Genomic DNA, 19,326 nt, shown 5'->3' with positions numbered 1-19,326 from the left:
GATGGGACTATATTTAAATGGGCAGCCCATTAGTCGCAATAGACCTACATTATTCTTTACTGTTTATATGTTTTCATTTTATTTATTTCTCTTAAAAGGCAGTTTTCCAAGATTCCACTTGGTCGATCCTCATATAACTCATTGTTATGGCACTTAAGATTCTTTCCCTGAGACTCAATTCCCCCTTTAAAAGATCCATGGTATGGAGGGATGCACTGCATAACAATGCTGAAGTAGTATGCCTCCAGGAGACACACTTTCAAGCAACTTCTCATCCAGAACTTACCCACAAAAAATTTTGGACAACATACTTGGCATGTGCAGATAAAAAACATGCCACGGTTTTGATCGTGTTCAGAGACAGAGTTCAGTTCAGCCTCTCTGAAATGTTTGTTGACCCTGGTGAGAGATTTATTATTCTTTCGGGTTCAATAGATGATACTCAACTGACCCAAGCCAATATTATTGCTCCCAACTCCTCCCAAATTACTTTCTTGATCAAAACTATAAAGAAATATGCAAAGTCCAAGGTGGCGGGCTTATTATGTGTGGAGACCTTAATATAATACCTGACCCCGGCCTTTACTCCGCATCACACTCAACTAGAACACCGCCCGTCATAGCCCCTTGGCTCCATAAAGAAGCACTATGCGATACCTTGCGCTTCCTAAATTCCTTATCAAGAGAGTATAGCTACTACTCACCTCGCCACATACCTTTTTCCTGTATAGACCTATTCCTGGTTTAGAAATCAGCAAGAGGCCCCCCACCTACCATGTGCCATTTACGTGGCAAAAGGGCCTTTTTTTCCTTCAAGCACCTGGATTCAGGCATCCACTCTGCATTCACTATAGCTATACAAGCACCTGACCACCTACATTAGACATAGTCAAGCTGACTTTCATGGTTCACAATTCACCGCTAACTGGGCAGATTTGCAACTTGGAGAATAAATGAAGATAATGTGTAAAAACTGTTTCATCTGTAAATGACACCATGCATAGCAAAGTTACGGACACATTAGATGTACACATTGTGATGTAGAATACAATATGAATCTGCAGACAATTGCTCCCCATTGATTGCCTTTCCCTGGGGTTGATAATTGTACTGAATCAGACCCTAGAGAGGTATCAAGTTTTCAGCCAAGCTCTGGTACCTTGTTAGCTTTGTGATTAGATCAAGAAGTGTGCTCACTCCATGCAGTGTTGAACATTAAACTTTATTTTATTCGGCTCACTGATCTAATAAGCGTCATGGATAATTTAAATTATGTATGTGAGACCATCAGCATCAGAGGAAGCCTTTCTGAAGAACAATATCTAAGTGATCTGAGACCTCCCGTACTTTATTTTGACAATGAATGTGGAGTCTTATTTTATCTGTAGAGCGAATCTCATGTCTCCTGTTTTATTCCAGACTCACAGCAATAGGATGTGACAAGGGAAAATAGTCAGATCTGCTTCAGCTCTTCGATATAAAATAGGGTTATAATCTACACAGATGAGACAATGTTCCATGTCGCAGTCACAACCACGATTATACTGCACCAAGTGAAGCATTAATAGATTTTATGATTCAAAAATGTTTTTTAGCATGCAATGATCTTTCCTGGATTTTAGGCCCTGCTCACATCTTGTTTAGGTTTCCATTTATAATAGAAGCCACAATGCTGTGACGGATCTTTATGATGACAAAGACCAGAAGCTCTTGATGGACTCCACTGACTTAGAATCCATCTACTTCTGCTATCAAAATTTACAAAATCTGTGTTGGATGTTAGTAACAAAGCCTTCAATATAGATGTGAACAGAGATTTAAGAAGTCCATATACCTTCAATAAATGTCATTAGCTGACAGTCATTTCTCCTGACTCCTACACATGGACGCTTGTTAAGCTAACAGCTATTTCTCCAAACTTCCCCATACTCATAAACACTCAGATACCTCTAGTGGTAGCTTATGTTCAGGAAAATAGAAGAATCAGGCATTGAAATTCAATTTATTTGATCCCTCCTTCTCCTGACATCTGAAAAACCCTCCTTGGTCCTCGGAGGTAGGAATAGACCTAAGGGAGTGGTCAGAGCCTCAGTCAACCAATTACTGGCCACTTCATGCAACTCTCACTCTTTTGAAGAATTCTCCATTGCAGGTACTCCATAAGATTGGAATATTGTGGGCCTTTTGACCATGCTGGTAAAATGGACACACGCTGGAACACATCACGCCTGTTTCCATATGCCATATTAACTTTATTCAACAGTAACATAACATGGTTATATAGATGAACTGAAGCAAACCAATGTGGCAGGCTAAGTACTGTTCTCTCTCAAATTTCACACTTTCACTAACGTACGATGCAGATTTCTCCTCAGGACTCTCCTGTGATCTAGCTGTAGTAGCTGGGTCCTCTGCCTTAAGTACAGTCAAACCACTACTTTTGTTGTCTTCTTCTTTCACCGGTTTCCAGTTTCGCCAATTTTTCTAGTCAGGCTTTCGCCTCCAGTTTCGCTGGCTGCTTCTAGTTTTGCAGGTGGCAGCCGGCCCACTTGACCTCGCAGATGGTGTCCCTGTCCCTCTCCTGGCTCTCCAGGTGCTCCGGTAGGCTTCCGCATTGGCTTCAGCGTTGAAACACCATTCCCTTTCTGTAAACGTGAGTGGAATACCTCGCCTCCAGGAAGAGAATGCAGTGATTAGCTCAGGAGCACTGTGGCCCAGCCAATCACAGCCGGCACTTGATGAGCCAATAACAGCCATTCAATTATGTCATTCATTGAATGGCTGAGATTGGCTCATCAAGCGCTGGCTGTGATTGGCTCAGGCTGCGGTCCTGAGCCAATAACAGCATTCTCTTCCTGGAGGCCGGGTATTCAACAGATGTCAGGAAGAGAATGGTGTTTCAGCGCTGAAGCCAACACAGAAGCTTGCCGGAGCGCCTGGAGAGCAGTGAGAGGGACGGGGATGCTGCCTGCGGGGTGAGTAATTTTTCTTTTTTCATGTAGTGCAGGTAGGGCTTATTTTCAGGGGCTTGCTTAGATATCCAGCCAGCCAGCCAATCTCTACTGGTCTGCTGCATATATACTAAATGGACAAAAGTATTTGGACACTGCATGTTTTTCAGAAAAAAGTGCTTTATTATTCTATTTAGTAACATGTCAACCCTCATTTTGCTTGTATTACAGAGGTAACACGTTGGCATACTTTCTACATGTTCTCTGTAAATCTGGGTAGGAATAGCTCGCCATTTCTCATGCAAGGCTGTAAGAAGAGATTGTTGTGAGGAAGGGCGTGGGTGGCAGTGTTGTACCCGTCGCTCCAGTTCGTCCCACAAGCACTCGATCGGATGAATAATTGGTATTACAAAATGAGCAGCTTTTTATTTTACTCATGTCCTTTCCAGCATACTGTTCAAGAACTCAGTATTTGCATATTTGCGGAACAACATGCAGTTTCCAAATACGTTTGTCCTTATAGTGTAGATACCAGTTCTTCTCCATAAGGAAGCTGGAATCCCTTCTCCCAGAACTGGGGATTATGCATGTTGGCCTGAAGTGTTTCTCTATCCTTCCCAGAGGATGGTCTGGACACCTGTTGTCCATGTCTGCATCTTTTTTGAACGATAATCATTCCATGTAATCAGTCCATAATAAATAATTCACTATATTTACAAAGTAACTTAACTTTTTATGGGGTTCAGTTCTGTATGTAAATTGTAGGAAGGTGTTCTTAGGTAGCACGTCTAATTATGATGTCAGCGCACACAATATTACTTTATTCATGAAGGTACAGTGTATGAGCTCCATGCCCACCATAAAAATGTAAGAGTAGCTGCGTAGGTAGCAAAAATCAACAGATAGGCTTTGAACATAAGACTGTCTAATTTATAGCACAGGCTAAGCCATTGGTTATGCCATGTTTCTTCTGACTCCATCTCCTGTACATAGGAACGGATTGAAGTCACCTCATGCAGAATCTGCTCCATCAATGGATCATCTGAAGGTGCTGTGCTCTGGAACACGTCATCTATACCACAGAGGCTTTCTAGAATGCAAAAGAAATGTTGCTTAAAAGAATTGTCCTATAAGTAAATATTAGGACATATGGACATCATACAAGAGAGTCCAACTTTGGAGGACTATTTGTAACCATTTACTACATGGTGGCACATTGATATGATCAAGTGCTGCATAATAATGCAGGGTGGTCCACAGCATGGAGAAACCTAAATAAATGGTAAATGGTGGTTCAGAAGGCCATCCTGTGTGTGGCATGTTGGTAAGGGGAAGGGGGAAAATTTGATAGGGGTGGTGTCCAACATGGTGGCCATTTTAAAATCTGCCTTCTTAAAACCAAGTCAATATCTTCAAATGGGAAGATGTGCATGTATTATGTGACTGATAGATAATTTGATGAGGAATCCAAATCTGTGTTTAAATCTCATGTACCTTTATTCCTTCCAAAGTTCTTAACATTTTTTGTGTGACATGAAACACAATGATGATCCACTACAGGCTCGATGTGCTCCCTGTTGTTTTGAATCATCAAGGCTATCATCTTCTCCCATTTATGATGCACTGAGAGCATCACCTCAACAGAAATGCTTGTACAGGTGTCCAGGATCACTGTTACATGTCACATGTGCAACACACTCTGAATTTTCACTGTATAAACCCTCGACTTGACATCTCCCCACAGGTAGAAGTCCAAGGGGATGAGGTCCAGTGAGAGCAGGGGCCACTCCACTGCGTCATGCAGCCCAATCTGCCAACCAATCCACCTCCACGGAAACTGCTGATCCAGAAACTTTCAGATGCCATGTCTATAATAGGGCAGGGCATCACCCTGCTGAAAGAACACTGGGAATGTGCCATCTTCGTTGCACAGTAACAGGAATACCTTGTCCCATAACAATTGCAGATACTTGGCAATAGGAGGGTGAAGAATGGGACCACTATCTTGGTAGCCCACATGCCACACCATACCAAGACTTTCTGTGTACCAACCATCTTAGACGGATCTGTCCAATGTGGGCATGTGTCAGACTAGTAGTAAAGCTTTTGTTTGTTCACCTTCCCATTCACATAGAAGTTTGCTTTATCACTGAATAGTATCATCTAGTCCCTTTGCAATTGCTAGGACACCTATTCTGCAAATTCAACACAGAAATCGGGATCATCTTCAATGAAATGACGCAGCAACCGGATCATGTACAGGTGCCAGTATCTGCAGGATGTTGGTTCAACTCACCCCGCTGTCCTGTGACAGACACTGAGTGCTATCATGTGGGCTCTTGCAGAAGAATGCCAGGACAGCTATTGTTCATCTGTGGTAGTTTTGCTACGTACACATTTTGGCAAGTCCAATAAAAATCCTGTTTGGCAAATTTGGCAAGCAATATGCTAGCTGTGCCATGGCGGATGGGTGGTCTATTAGGTTGCCAACCATTCAAATCTGCTGCAATTATTTGGGTACTGCACTTCCCAGAGATCAGCACAAGCTCTGTCTTCTCCTCAAGTGTTAATTTCACAGCCATGTTTGTAGCAAGGACAAAATTGATAATAACTTTGGCAGGAATAAAGGTACAGATTTGGATTCCTCATCAAATTCTCTATCACACACATGTCATATGCGCCCCTTCCCATTAAAAATATGGTTAACAGACTTGGTTACAAGATGGAGCTTTTTTAAAATGGCTGCTACATTGGATACCACCCCTTACAGATTTGTCGTCTTCCCCTTAACAACATGCCACACACAGGATGGCATTCCCAGCCACCGTTTTCCATTTATTCTGGTGTCTCCATACCTTGGACCCACCCTGTACATTTCTGTAGAGAAAAGATATGGCTACCCATAGATTTCCTTACTGATATCAGCTCATTGGCTCAGAGTCGTAGTCGGAGTCACAGTGATCAGCCGAACGCCAAAGCAACCATCTTTTGAGGAAGGGTTGTGATGGTGGAACTTTTAAACTTCTCTTGGTATGATGACTTGCTGAGAGGAAGTGATTTAAAACTGTACAATATTAAGATTTGCCAAGAATCCACCAAGAATGATTTGCCAAGAATATCTTCTAGAAAGTGATTACTAATACAAATATAATATACAGCTACACCTCTCCAATACACTACCGCTTTGACAAGACCAATCTTTATCCAGACCTAATTTTCTGTGACCTATTTTTAATTCCATCACATACTATGTATACTGGCAATCTTCTTGGAGAGGATCATCCCTCTGGATTAATTTTTATTGCAATTTTCAGAGGTTGCCTCAAATGCTTCGCCTTATTATTTTTAGTACTGCTGATAAAGTATCACCAATGTTTTCTACAGTACCCTCCAGAAGGAAACACCCTTTAAAAATCTAAAATTGAGAAGAAATTATCAAAAATCTTTATACTTTGGGATGTATAATGTATTGAACTAAAAAACAAAACAAAAACAGCTCAGTCTTCCTTCTGACTCTTGAAATTAGGAAATAACTTTAGATTTTAGACCCCTCCAAATATCTACCCTTTGAATGTATGATAGCCTTGCATACTATCGCAATGCAGTGGCCCAACCTTTAAGTTTTTCATTTGGGAAATGCTCCCAGAGTAGTTTCTAGTGATCTGCTGTTTCAAAAGTACTGGAGGTTACTATATGCCATCATATAGTCTTATGACATCAGAAGAGCAATTTGGTAATTCCCCAAAACACAATGGGGCATACCTATTAAGCTTTTTTAGACCAGAGAACTAGTGTAGAAACACTCACACATATGCCCTAATATATATAACTGTACCTGCTGTATCATTGGTTGAACTCATTGAGTTATTTTCATCACAATGTCTTCCCTTAGTTAGCATTGGACATCGAGATATTAGAAGATCTCCGGATACTTCTTTGCCAATGTAAAAAAACCTTATCACCACAATAGATTTGCCAAGGCTGAGAACCATGAGAGCCATGCATACCACAAAGAACACACCTATAGAACAAAACAGATGTTTTTGTACATACATGTCCAGCTAGTAATTCTCTGACATAAACATACTTTATATATGGTTTTTCTTGTCCCAATTGCTTAGTGGTTCAGGACCCTCATTCATTAGCCAGAAGGGCTACAGAGTAAGAGTGTCTCTTACTCTAGAGGATCTGTTAAAGCTATGTGTTATAGGGATAAGCCATCAATTTCAATGAGAACTATGAAATCCATAAATTACAGCTAGTCACTAGTGTTCTAGCAGCAGGACAACTTAAGGCTAGCTTTTCATCGGGGGACATTCAAACAAAGGTTAAATGTACAGAGTAGACAATCCCTTTAAAGAGAAAATGTCACCTTCTTTGACAGGGACCATAAAACTTTCACTCCCTTATCAGTGACTTCTTTCAGATGTTTGCATTTCTGTGTTGGGAGTCACTAAAGGCCCATTTATACGGAGCGATAATCGCTAAAAAATCGCTAAAAGGCAATAGTTTTAGTGATAATCATTGGGTCTAAACGCGCAGCCATCATGCGCTTTTCGTGCACTACTAGCTGATCGTTAAATTTAGTCCAACCTAAAAATCGTCATTCAGCTTTATCAGCAGTTCTCCACGGGTAGTGCTGATAGCATTGTTTCCCACTGGAGAACAAAGGATCTGAATGTAGATAAGAGCCCTCCAGCTATTAACTGCTTTCAGCTAAGGCTTCATTTTCACACTTAATTGCTCTTAAGTAGCTGAGTAGCTACTTAATAGTTTATGCAAAATGATCGTTCAAAGCTGTCACTCAAACTGTTGTTTGAGCAATCTTTGAGCGATCATCGGGCCGTGTAAATAGGCCTTTACTCAGTGACCATAAAACCTTCACTCCCTTATCAGTGACTTCTAAAAGATGTTTGTATTTCTGGATTCACTAACTCAGGGACCATAAAAACTTCACTCCCTTACCAGTGACTATTTTTTTAAGTCCAAATTATTCATATCCATGTATATGCCTCGTCATAAGTACGTGTGTATAAATATGCATGTCTCTTCGGATCGATTTCATAATGCCTTGATGAAGGACTGAGAATAAAAGTCCGAAAGCTTGCATTAACATCATGTATTTTTGTTAGCCATTAATCTATAAAATTACTTGGTTTCTCTTACTAGGAACAATCACATTTTGCTCTGTTGGCTAACACGGTACCAAACTTTCTTCATTATACCTTTTTTGAAATGTATTTTAGTAAATACTTGAATTCCCAATCAAAAAAGAATTCTGGAGCATCTTTTCTTAGAACTCTGCATTATGCAGTTCGTGGAAATACATGAATGCATTAAGGATTGGGCACTTCCACTGCCCTTGTGCATAGACCGTTTCCCTAAGCGGTATGACATTGTCAGCACTGACTAGAGCAGGCATGAGATGATGAGCAGTTGCACATCAAAACACTCATCAGAGTCTCATTAGGCCTCTTATTAACTCCACAACCTACATTTCTAGTAGCATCAAGATTGCAGCATCAAATAAAGTGCATCAAACTCTCACACCATACGCACAAACATCAAAAACGTTTACACATTTTGCATTGTCCCTATTCTCCCTAGCGTAAAACTCATCAACTGGTTCTTTAGGGGTATAGTCACAGCAATGACTGTTATCACTGGAGAGGAATGTCTAATACATTTCTAACAGATGGGGTAGAATAGTATTAGTTATCAGATTAGGTTTAGGGATTTATGACTGTATAGGGGCATGGCATTTTCTAAACATACACAGTACATGACAATTACCAATTTAATTTTCATGCTAGAAATGATTGCGCCTTCCTGCACTTGTAACATTTCATTAATACATGTACCAGTGAATGTAGACATCCGTGGTATTATGAATTCCTTACATCTTACAGTTTTTGCAGAGTACATAAGGGGTCGGCTGAGTAAGCATTGCACTAGCAAAGTGGATCTTTTGTGCCATTTTGACTTAAAAACTAACTGTTTCATGCAAAGTTGTATGAAGGTGGATGTGGCTATAAATGATTAAGTTGTATTTTTATATACAGCATGCTGAATACTTTCTCAAAAAAGTACATTTTGAAGGATACTAGCTGGGGTGTGCACTATATATGTTTAACACATTTGCCGGTGATTGTCAAATATTGCATGGTGTCATTTTTAGATGCCCAAGCTGTTTTTGTAAAAATTGGTGGGAGATGTGAATTTTGCACACCTTGATTTATTATTTTTACATTGTTTTATGTGTGAACCTCTGCTTGGAAGTGAGTGGAAATGTAAGTTGCATTTTTTTTTATTCCTGCTTGTCACAGGAGGATATAGCTGTTAACAGCACATCAAGAAAACTGTAATCATCAGGTTGTCCACTTGAGGAAGTATATAGGGTTTAGGGGTGCACTTACTTCTTAAGGCGTGTAATCCCTGTGTTTTGTGGGTTGTTAATTAGAGATGAGCGAACCTACTCGGCCACGCCCCTTTTTTGCCCGAGCGCCGCGATTTTCGAGTACTTCCGTACTCGGGCGAAAAGATTCGGGGGGCGCCGTAGGTGAGTGGGGGGTTGCAGCGGGTAGTGGGGGGGAGAGGGAGAGAGAGAGGGTTCCCCCCTGTTCCCCGCTGCTACCCCCCCCCCCGCTTCACCACGCCTCCCCCCGCCCCCGGTGCCCCCCGAATCTTTTCACCCGAATACAGAAGTACTCGAAAATCGCAGTGCTCGATCGAGTAATTACTCGAAACGAGTAGGTTCGCTCATGTCTATTGTTAATATTTTAAAAAATTCAACTTAAACCAGATTTCTGGCCTCTAGCATTCTGGTACTTTTGTGAAGATATGGGCATAAGTAGCATGCCTGAACTCTGCACACTTGAACTTTTACTTTTAGGAGGTGTTCTACATGGGTCACACTTTTAGCCAAAAATACGAATTTCAGGTATTTTCTATGAAAATTCCACTTTGACTCAAAATTGCATGAAGGTGCTTATTTATATAAAGTGCTGAGCAGCATTTCAACAATATTCCAAGTATCTATTCTCTGAATATAAAATATTTATGGATGGGGTTTAGCATTATTTATTTTTTAATTCAGGCTTTATTTCTGCATATTGAAAGTATGAAAATTATCCTGTCTAACAGAGATGCAAAATGATCAGCATCCTAATGGCAACAAAAGGGTCAAACCCTGGCATAATCACTGGAAAGTAGAGATGTTTACCACTTTATTAGTTCTGGTTTGATGGACTCACCAATTAATGGTACACTTAAGGCGGTAGCTGGTAGTTCATCTGCCATGTTAACCCTGAAGACTGTGTATCCAACGAGAATGCTGGTTTTAAACATGATTCGAGTTCCGCTGTCGGGGGGCAGGTAGAAGCTCATAAGGTCCACAACCATAAGTAGAATACTGGGAACAAGAATGCCTACAATATACAGTAGCGGACGGCGGCGGATAACAAGCTGCAAAATAAAATTAGATGTTAATAGATTAATACAAGGTTGTACATGGCACATAGGCAACCTGGTGCCTTTCGAAAGTGAGTTCCTAGTTCCGATTAATTTCTTTGACTTAAAGGGGTTGTCCAAATATAATTTTTTTTCTAAATATCCAGGCATGCAAAAAAAAAAAGCCGTAATCCTCCTGAGAAATCCTCCAGTGAAGATCCCGTTGTTAGCATCGGCCAGAAGTCAGATGACCACTGCAGTCAATCAGAGGCTGCAACACCACCTCCCAGTTATCCTGGCATCAGTACTCACAGCTTGGGCACCAGGAGTTCGGAACACTGCAGTCCCTGATTGGCAGCAAATGTCACCTGACTTTCCGACTTTTTTTTTTAACTAGGTAGTCTGTATTGGTTTAGGAAATCTTGGATCTGTAGTTGGGATGTAATCTGACATCTGTATTCATTTTGGTCATGATTTGCACTACTTGTGATTCAAATGCTATAGGTTTGGGCTGTGTCCTATATAAATGGGTCGGGCATAAGGAAAACAATTTTTCTCGCTGCTTAGAAAGTCACACATCAGAATTTCCCTTATGCACTTTCTCAAAAGTTGGCAAGTATGATTTAAAGTACATGAAAGTGACAGAACCGATTGTGTTGTATTTGCCACCGTATAAAGGCAACACATGGAACTCTGAAAAAGAAGATTACACTGAAGACCTTTTTGTTTAATACTTCATTAAAGATAAAGAAACACAACAAAACCCAAAAGCAATTTATCTTATTACAAGAGGAAAATTAAATGTTGGTTATTATCATTGGCATTAAAAAATAGAACTCCAACAGTGAGCCATGAAGTCCCCCGCCGGCCCACTTCCCTTTCTCTTTTAAATCAGATAATTTAAAAATAAAACATCTGTCTTCCATCTTCTTTTCTTGTCTGCCGGGGTCTGGGAGTGCTGGTGGTGCATATTAATGTATGCCAACAGCCCTGCTCTATCGGACAGCACTAACAAAAGTATAGTTTCCATTCCTAGATACTAAATATGTATTAGTACAACACAGTTTTAAATGTCTAAATATGGAGAATTGCGATAAAGTAGTGATCATGTGAGCAGTGAAAAAAAAGCCAGACTCCATGTCTAACCTTGGACATACACATCAGATAGCTGCCGGCCAAATGCTCATAGGACCAACAGCTATTGCTCCTGAACCGGCCAAGTGTGCATAAGTACTGAACAGGCAGACAGGAGAAAGTCATTGACAAACAGCTCTGGCTTTTCTCCCTTGAGAAAAAAAAGGATCAGGCATGTTAAATATCAGCAGCCCGATCCATATTTTCCTTGACATCTGCCATTGTGGGAATGTTGAAGTACCCTCACACAGATTATATGATCACCTGGTCTCAGGAAGTCAGTGGGTTTGGCCAACATTAATCTAATATTAATGGGCAGCTTATGTAACAGAAACCATCTATAGGACCTCTTTTTACCATAGCATGGTAGAGTGGTTTTACTATTGGCTGAAAAACTGCTCAAATGAGCGATTTTGAGCACTAGTTTGCCCCGGTAAACACAATACCGACACTTCATTTTAGCTCACTGTTCTCGTTTACTGTAAATGGGCAGTCATTCATTTTTGAGTGACTGCCTGTTCGCAGTGAATAGAGGTGGGTGGCTAAAAGAGCTCTCCAGCGCTTTGCCTCCATTCATTAATGGAATATCCCTCCTGTGTGATAGCACAGAAGTGATACCTAGTGGTAAGAATGACTGCCGGACGCTTCTGTGCCTGACAGTCATCCAGCGTAACGTAACCCTTAGAGCTAATGCACACGGACAGATTATCATTGCGGAATTCGCGGCACGACGCCTGCCGCAAAATCTGCAGCAATGGCCGTCCATAGACATGCCAGCTTAAAAGATTCTTCCCTGCCCACGAGTGGAAATCAACTGCGATTTTCCGTTTGCGGGGGAGAATCGCAGCATGTTCTATTCTGTGTGAAAAATAGCATGGACGGCTTCTATTAGAGTCAATAGAAGCCGTCCATCGTGCGATATTCCGTGCAGTGGGCACAGCAGGAGTACCGCAAGAATCCGCGTCACAGTGAGCACCAGCGCGTCATGCCCTTCACTGTGTATGCGCGCCGGCTCGCCAGCCGAGACGCACGCAGCGGATCCGGAGAGGTGAGTATGGGGTCTCTGGGGGGGCGCCAAGTCCAATTCCGCTGGGAGATTTCACAGTCAGAATCCGACCCGGCCGTGGGCATGAGCCCTTAGATTGTGTACTCTGCTGGCTCCAGAACTTTGTTGCATGGTGGTAACTGATTCTCTGTCTACACTGTGTAAATACACAAGGGCAGATTTACTGAAATTTACTCAAATCACACCAGAAAACTATCAAACATGCTTTGTGTACACCTCTACTAGGTGTTTTTAGACATTTTCAAACACTTTTTACAACTCATCTAATAATCAGTCATCCCTTTGTGTAAAAAGAGAAGTAGCTTAAATTTAACAACATGCACCAAAAATTGTGGCAAATTGTGTTGTAAACTAAGCTAACCAATAGGTGGCATAAAGTTAGACCAGACAGTCTTAAATTTTGACAGATTTATCATTCAGCAAAGTCACTGAGATAGACTGGTGCATTTCAAGACTGCTAGGTCAAGATTTGCACGGTCTAATATTAGACACTATTAGGAAACCTGCCCCAAATGTTAAAGGGGTTTTCCATGGAAATACAATTGATGGCCTATCATCAGGAAAGGTCATCAATAGTTGATTGGCCGGGGTCCATTGCTCAGGGCCCCAGCCAATCAGCTATGTGGGCGCATGCTGTCAGCACCACAATAACACAGAGGTTGGAGCAGAAGCCTCCGTGCCGACCACCTTGTAGCGACTGGCTCTTGTAACTGCAGGCACAGCTCTTATTGAAATCAATGGGAGCGGTGCCTGCAGTTACAAGCACCGGCCACTATAAGTAGGTCAGCGCAGAGGCTTCCACTCTGACCTCTGTGAATTTGAGGTGGATGTCTCACGGCTGACCTCAGCTGATCGTCGGGGTCCCGAGCGACGGACCCCAGCCGATCATCAACTATTGATGACCTATCCAGATGATAGGTTATCAATAGTATTTTCCTGGAAAACCCCTTTAATATTTTGGGGCAGTTTTCCTAATAGTGTCTATAATAAGACAGTTCTTTACCGGCGTTTTCTCTACCCTTCCAGTCATGAACAGCCAATCTCTCCCCAGCCTGAAATGCCTGATAATAGATGACAACGAAACCATCAGCACAATAAAGGTAGATAAAATAGATTTTAGTTTTAATAATTCCACCTTCATCCAGTTGCTAAACACCCTCCACCGAAATCTCAATCCCACCACAAATCCCTTAATCCTGCATCTGCTTTTAAAGCGCCACATCCAATGCACCAGCCCCATCACATCACGGTCTGCCGGAAACATTCAACAAGTTGTCAATGTAACATTCTGCAACATATTTATTTTCCGTTTCACATTCTTATATGAATGTGGCTGGAAATGAAACCATACTACAAATAGCTGTCCGCATTAACAAGTGAATAGGGAAAAGAATAAAAGAAAAAAAAACGATTCGTTTTTAATTTACGCCGTTTTATTTTTTTCCCCCTACTAGTAACAATACACGATGGAAAAACTGTACCTTTAAAGGGGGGATTTGCTGTATACACTATTGTTTTGAATTCCCATTGATGATAATGAAAGGAATAAATCTAATTGGGAATTTGTACATGATGAGCACACAGAAGATGAAATAGAGGCCCTACGGTGTTAGCCTAATTGCTCTGCTGCTCGTCTAACCTTCTGCTGGTTCATTTGATAAGGTTCTCTTTATGATGCTATGAATTTCGGAAGCGCTCATTTATTCCGCACATAATTCTCCCCCCTCCTCTTTATTTCACCCTCTGCTCATTTGTGAGCTATTGTCGCAATGATAATGATTTTGCCATTAAAGCTGAAATCACTGCTGCATGAGAGAGCTATGTCCCATGCCGGCCATTCATCTCCCCGTGTTTTGTGTGGTTATCTTGTCTTGCCAGGGTCGTAGTTAGTTCTGGACATGCCAAAGCGGAGGAAAAAGAGTGTCAGCTCGGAGATCAGTTATCATGAAAGACTGGGGCACACAGGTTAATTATAATGTAATGGAGAAAATGTATTATCCGGCGCCCAGTAATGCCCTTGGCTCTACTAAAGAAAGTCTATTCTGCAAGTTTTGGAGACAAAGTATGATCATAGTCGTGGCAAGATCCACTGTCCTACATGCCATTTTGTGTACTGCTCATCTATTCTGTGTGTGATGTAAAATGATGTTCCAGAAAAAAAGGCATTTAAGCTTCAATGAAAGTTACTAAGCCCATGTTTAATTCATTGTTAGTGTAGTGACCAGCTGCAGTCACTCTCGGCACATATGTGCTGCCATTGATATTACTGGTGCATATAAAATGAAGATGAGAATATCAGCTTCGTGATGCTGAAATGATTGAGATAGGTAATGAGCAAGGTCATGAGTCGACCGCTTCTGTAAAGTTATTACATCTTTCAGCCACTTCTGTTTCAGCTTTCCTAGACTCCTTAAAGGGGTTCTATAAATTATTTTTTCCAGATAGTTTTTTGCCCGAAATTATATAAAAGCAATATACTCACCAGGTGGTCCAGCGCCATGGCATCTGATAGGTGACATCACCAGGCGAAAAGACTTGGTGATAGCCCATAAACCTGTCATGTGGGCTTCTAATGTAGAAGTTCCAAGGCACGTTTATGGGACATCACTGATGACGTTCTTATCTTGCCTCCTATTGGCTGCAGTACAGTACTTAACAGCCCACGTGACTACTGCAGTGCTTGTAAACAAGACAAGAGTGCAGCAAGCAGGGGAGCTGCGCAGCTGTGGAGAGGTAAGCATTCATTATTTTATATCTGGGTTACCGCCATCAATGCTTAAATATATCAGAAAACACCTTTAAATGGTTTGTCCAGGATGAAAGGTGTGGAACTGCTTTGGGGGAAAAAAGCGGTAATGTTTTCTTAAAGGGGTTGTGACAAGTTATAAAGTTATCTCCTAACCACAGGATAGGGGACACCTTTATGATCAGTGGGGCGCCATACACTGGTACACCCACCAATCCCAAGAACGGTGGCCTGGCCGGTCTACGAGTAAATAGAGTGGAGGTAGCGCTAGTGTGCTAACACTCCATTACTTCAAGCACTGGACAGTGCTGGAGATTGCTGAGTTCAAGCACTTCTACAATCTCTGGTGCTGTAATTAAAGTGAATGGAGCAGCAGTATATCTTTGCTCTATTCACTTAGGGATTGGCCAAGCCCATGATCTCAGGATTAATGGGGGTCCCATTGGTCAGATCCCCACCAATCATAAAACTATCCCCTATCCTGTGTGCAGGGAAAAATTTTATAACTTTGTACATTTCCTTTAAGAAAGCATTACTGCTTTTTTCCAAAAACAGTGTCATACCTGTCCACGGTTTGTGTGTGGTATTGCAGCTGAGGTCCATTGACTTCAGTGGAAATGAACTGCAATACCAGACACAACCTATCAATATGTGAGGCGCTGTTTCTGAAAGAAAACAGATATTGTTTACTAATCCCATGTAATCATTTTAAAAGCATTTTCCCATCACAGAAAACGATTGCAGATTGCTAGGATGTGTCATCTGCCTTCATGCCAAACAAAATCAACTGCTTTTAATTTAAGAAGGTTATATTATTGAGTTAGTGGTAGCAGCGTCGAGTAGAATTAGTTGTGGACTGTTCTTCATAAAATGGTTCTCGGTGAGAAATATTTGGCATGGGTTAAACTGCTCTTTTCAAAGCCATGGGCAAGAGTTAGGGTAAATGGTCATATTTCAGGATGGATGATATTACAGAGGGGAGCAAGGCAGGGTTGTTCCCTGTCCCTTCTTTTTGCCTTAGCAATCGAGCAGGTTTGATAAGGCAATCACCTGTTATAGTTGAAATGCAGTGTGGAAAAATTGAGGAATGTATCTCACTATATGCAGATGATCTGTTGTTGTATAGAGGGATGGGAGTAGATTAATGAGTCATAATGTTCCATTTTTGACATATTACGTAAGATGTCAGGTTTTACTATTAACTGAAAGATATCTGTAATTCTTCCTTGCCAGTAGACTATTCATTGGAACATATGCAATTACAAATAGTAAAAGAATTCAAATATTTGGGAGTTGTGGTATCTTCTAAGCCTCAAGACTATTTTTCTCCCAATTTGCTTCCATTGGTGTGAAGGTTTGAGGACAAGGTCATGGTCTGGAATCAACTCTTATTGTTGATAGTGGGCAGAGGAAATCTTACCAAAATGGTTTTGATGGAACAACTACTTTATATACTTCGAAATTTTCCAGTTTAGATTCCATCGTGGTATTTAGGAGTTGATTATGGAATAAGAAATCTGCTAGAATTAAATTGGAGACCCTTCGAAGCGATAAATGATTTGCAGGATTGGCTATTCCAAATGTTTGGATATATTTTTGACATCTGAATTGCAACAGTTGAAGGGGTGAGGTTGAATAGTAACATAGTATGTAAGGCGAATAAAAGACATCTGTCCATTCAGTTCAGCCTATTACTCTCCAATGTTGATCCAGAGGAATGGTAGATTGGTTTCTAAAATGACAGGTTGTAGTTCCACTATAATATGTGAGAGAGGGATGAAAGGAGGAAAAAGCAGACTATAGCCAACAATTATTTCAATAAATAAATTATGGATAAATGTAAGCAGATTTTGCATCTAGATAGATTTACTATATTCACCCCCCTCTGGAGTAACCCTAAATTCCCTTAGTATTTTAGGTTAGAAGGATTTTCAACATGGGAGAAGACAGGGACAATCTTTTAGAAACAGGTACATTCTGGGTAGAGATGAGCGAACGTACTCGGATAGGCACTACTCGTCCGAGTAATGTGCCTTATCTGAGTACCTCCCCGCTCGTGCTGAAAGGTTTGGGTGCCGGCACGGAGCGGGGAGCTGCAGGGGAGAGCGGGGAGGAACGGAGGGGAGATCTTTCTCTCCTTCTCTCCCGCCCGCTCTGCCCCGCTCCCCGCTGCGACTCACCTGTCAGCAGCGGCAGCTCCCGAACCTTTCAGCACGAGCGGGGAGGTACTCGGATAAGGCACATTACTCGGACGAGTAGTGCCTATCCGAGTACGTTCGCTCATCTCTAATTCTGGGGTTTTATAGTTGTAAACAATTTAGAGATAAATCCGCATAAAATAGATCCCATTGATTTTGATGGGTTCATCCACATGTGCATATTTGGCATGCTCTAATTGGTTGCACAAAATAATCTGCAGCATTCTTTAAAAGAACATTTTGAAGTCAAGAACTACTGACCATTTCAATAGCTGAGAATATCAGTGGGTTTTTTTTGTGTGTTCACTTATGCACAACTTGCACTTCACACAACTTCGCTTGTGTGAATCCGACCCAGCAGTTATGATATGTGTTGTAAAAAATGTAAATGATCCAAATATATAAATATTTATCAAACAACAAATGGACTGATGAAATTGGCAAGATGCTAGACTGTGCCAAAGAAGTGGAAATTGATTCTTCATTCACTAAAGTCTCAGCTGGAGAGCCTCTCATTTCTCTTAGTGACAGTGTCATGAATAATTTGTCAGCAGAATTACACAGGCCCATAAGGAGAGGAGAACTTCCCATAGATCTCACTGTACTTGAAATTAGCCTATTGAGTCACTCAAGATGGTTAACAACTGCAGACCGGATTTGGGTTTTGAAACATGGTTTTAAGGTCAAACTCTCCAGAACTAAAGGCAGATAGTAGAGCACATTGTTGGTGTGTACTCTCACTGCTGGTTCTAGATCAAAATAAAACACTGTTGGGTGGAAGGCTTATGCCATGCTTTTTTGTCAACCATCCCATGTTCAGCATGGCATGAATTCAACAAAATGATCATTCAGACACTCTTATGCACCAAGGACAATAATGAGAAAAGCTGATGTGCAGAAGATTGTTGACTTAAGGAGTAGAAATAATTTGAGTTCCAGAAAGACTCCTTCTATCAATCATGGTGCTACTTCCTTCTAAGAGCTCATAGACTGGTCTGAAAATGTACATGAACCTCCTTTGACATGCAAACTGACGATATCAGATGTCAAGAAGTTCATTTATGAACATATTGTGAAAGTAACCTAGAATAATGTTTTAAGGACATCAATCCTTGAGCCAATTTTTACAGTTCACAAAGCGATGGTCAGCATTGAAAAAAAAATACAGCCTATAATGAATGGTTATTTTTAACAAAAGTCCTTGTATTTGTAATCATGCCTCTAGATGTAACTGAATAATTTCTAGCTTGTGTAATAGCTGTACTCTTTCAAGACTTCATTTTTCTCATTTTTATTATTTTATGTTACATCACTGATAAGAAATTCTCTATGAAATGTTTATCATATTACGATTGGATGCTGATGGGGCAAGGCAAGCTCGGGATCAGCTCCTGGCAGTACTAAGTTTACTATACAAGATCTACTTAATTAATGTGCTTCAGTAGAAGAGAAGCTTGAAACGCCACCTTGTCTGTAGAGTGACCTGGATTAGAGTCACTACAGCACTTTTATGGCCACTTCATGGTTAACTGTGCTTATTGCTGTAAGAGTTAAATAAGTGTTAAAGGTTGTGTTTTTCTATTCATATTCTACTTCACCACTGTTCTAATGATTGACAGCTCCCCTATTCTCATTGGGTTTCCATTACCTAGCAACAGTCTGAGGAGTAGCTAGTCAGGTGGTAGGAAGTGGGAGGCCCCGTGTTAGGAGGATAAGCCCTCTGCACAGGTTTGGTGAAAGGATGGAGATAAAAGGTGAGAGTCGGTTGAGCTTAGAGTGGAG

At 41.1% G+C, this 19,326-nt stretch overlaps 1 protein-coding gene across 1 annotated transcript in view; it reads right to left on the bottom strand.

Moving 5' to 3' along the window:
• Positions 1-3,775: 3,775 nt before the first annotated feature.
• Positions 3,776-19,326, bottom strand: part of HTR3B (5-hydroxytryptamine receptor 3B) — a 39,533-nt gene continuing 23,982 nt past the window's right edge. The window contains exons 7-9 of the mRNA XM_066609352.1: positions 10,205-10,415; positions 6,787-6,972; positions 3,776-4,041 (exon numbers count right to left, since the gene is read on the bottom strand). Of these exons, the coding sequence (XP_066465449.1) occupies positions 3,776-4,041; positions 6,787-6,972; positions 10,205-10,415 (663 nt within the window). The remainder of the gene's footprint in view (positions 4,042-6,786; positions 6,973-10,204; positions 10,416-19,326) is intronic.

Source organism: Eleutherodactylus coqui, chromosome 6 (assembly GCF_035609145.1).
Source record: "Eleutherodactylus coqui strain aEleCoq1 chromosome 6, aEleCoq1.hap1, whole genome shotgun sequence".
Classification (NCBI taxonomy): Eukaryota; Metazoa; Chordata; class Amphibia; order Anura; family Eleutherodactylidae; genus Eleutherodactylus; species Eleutherodactylus coqui.
The sequence above is the reverse complement of the archived record's forward strand: the minus strand, read 5'-3'. Positions and strand labels throughout refer to the sequence as shown.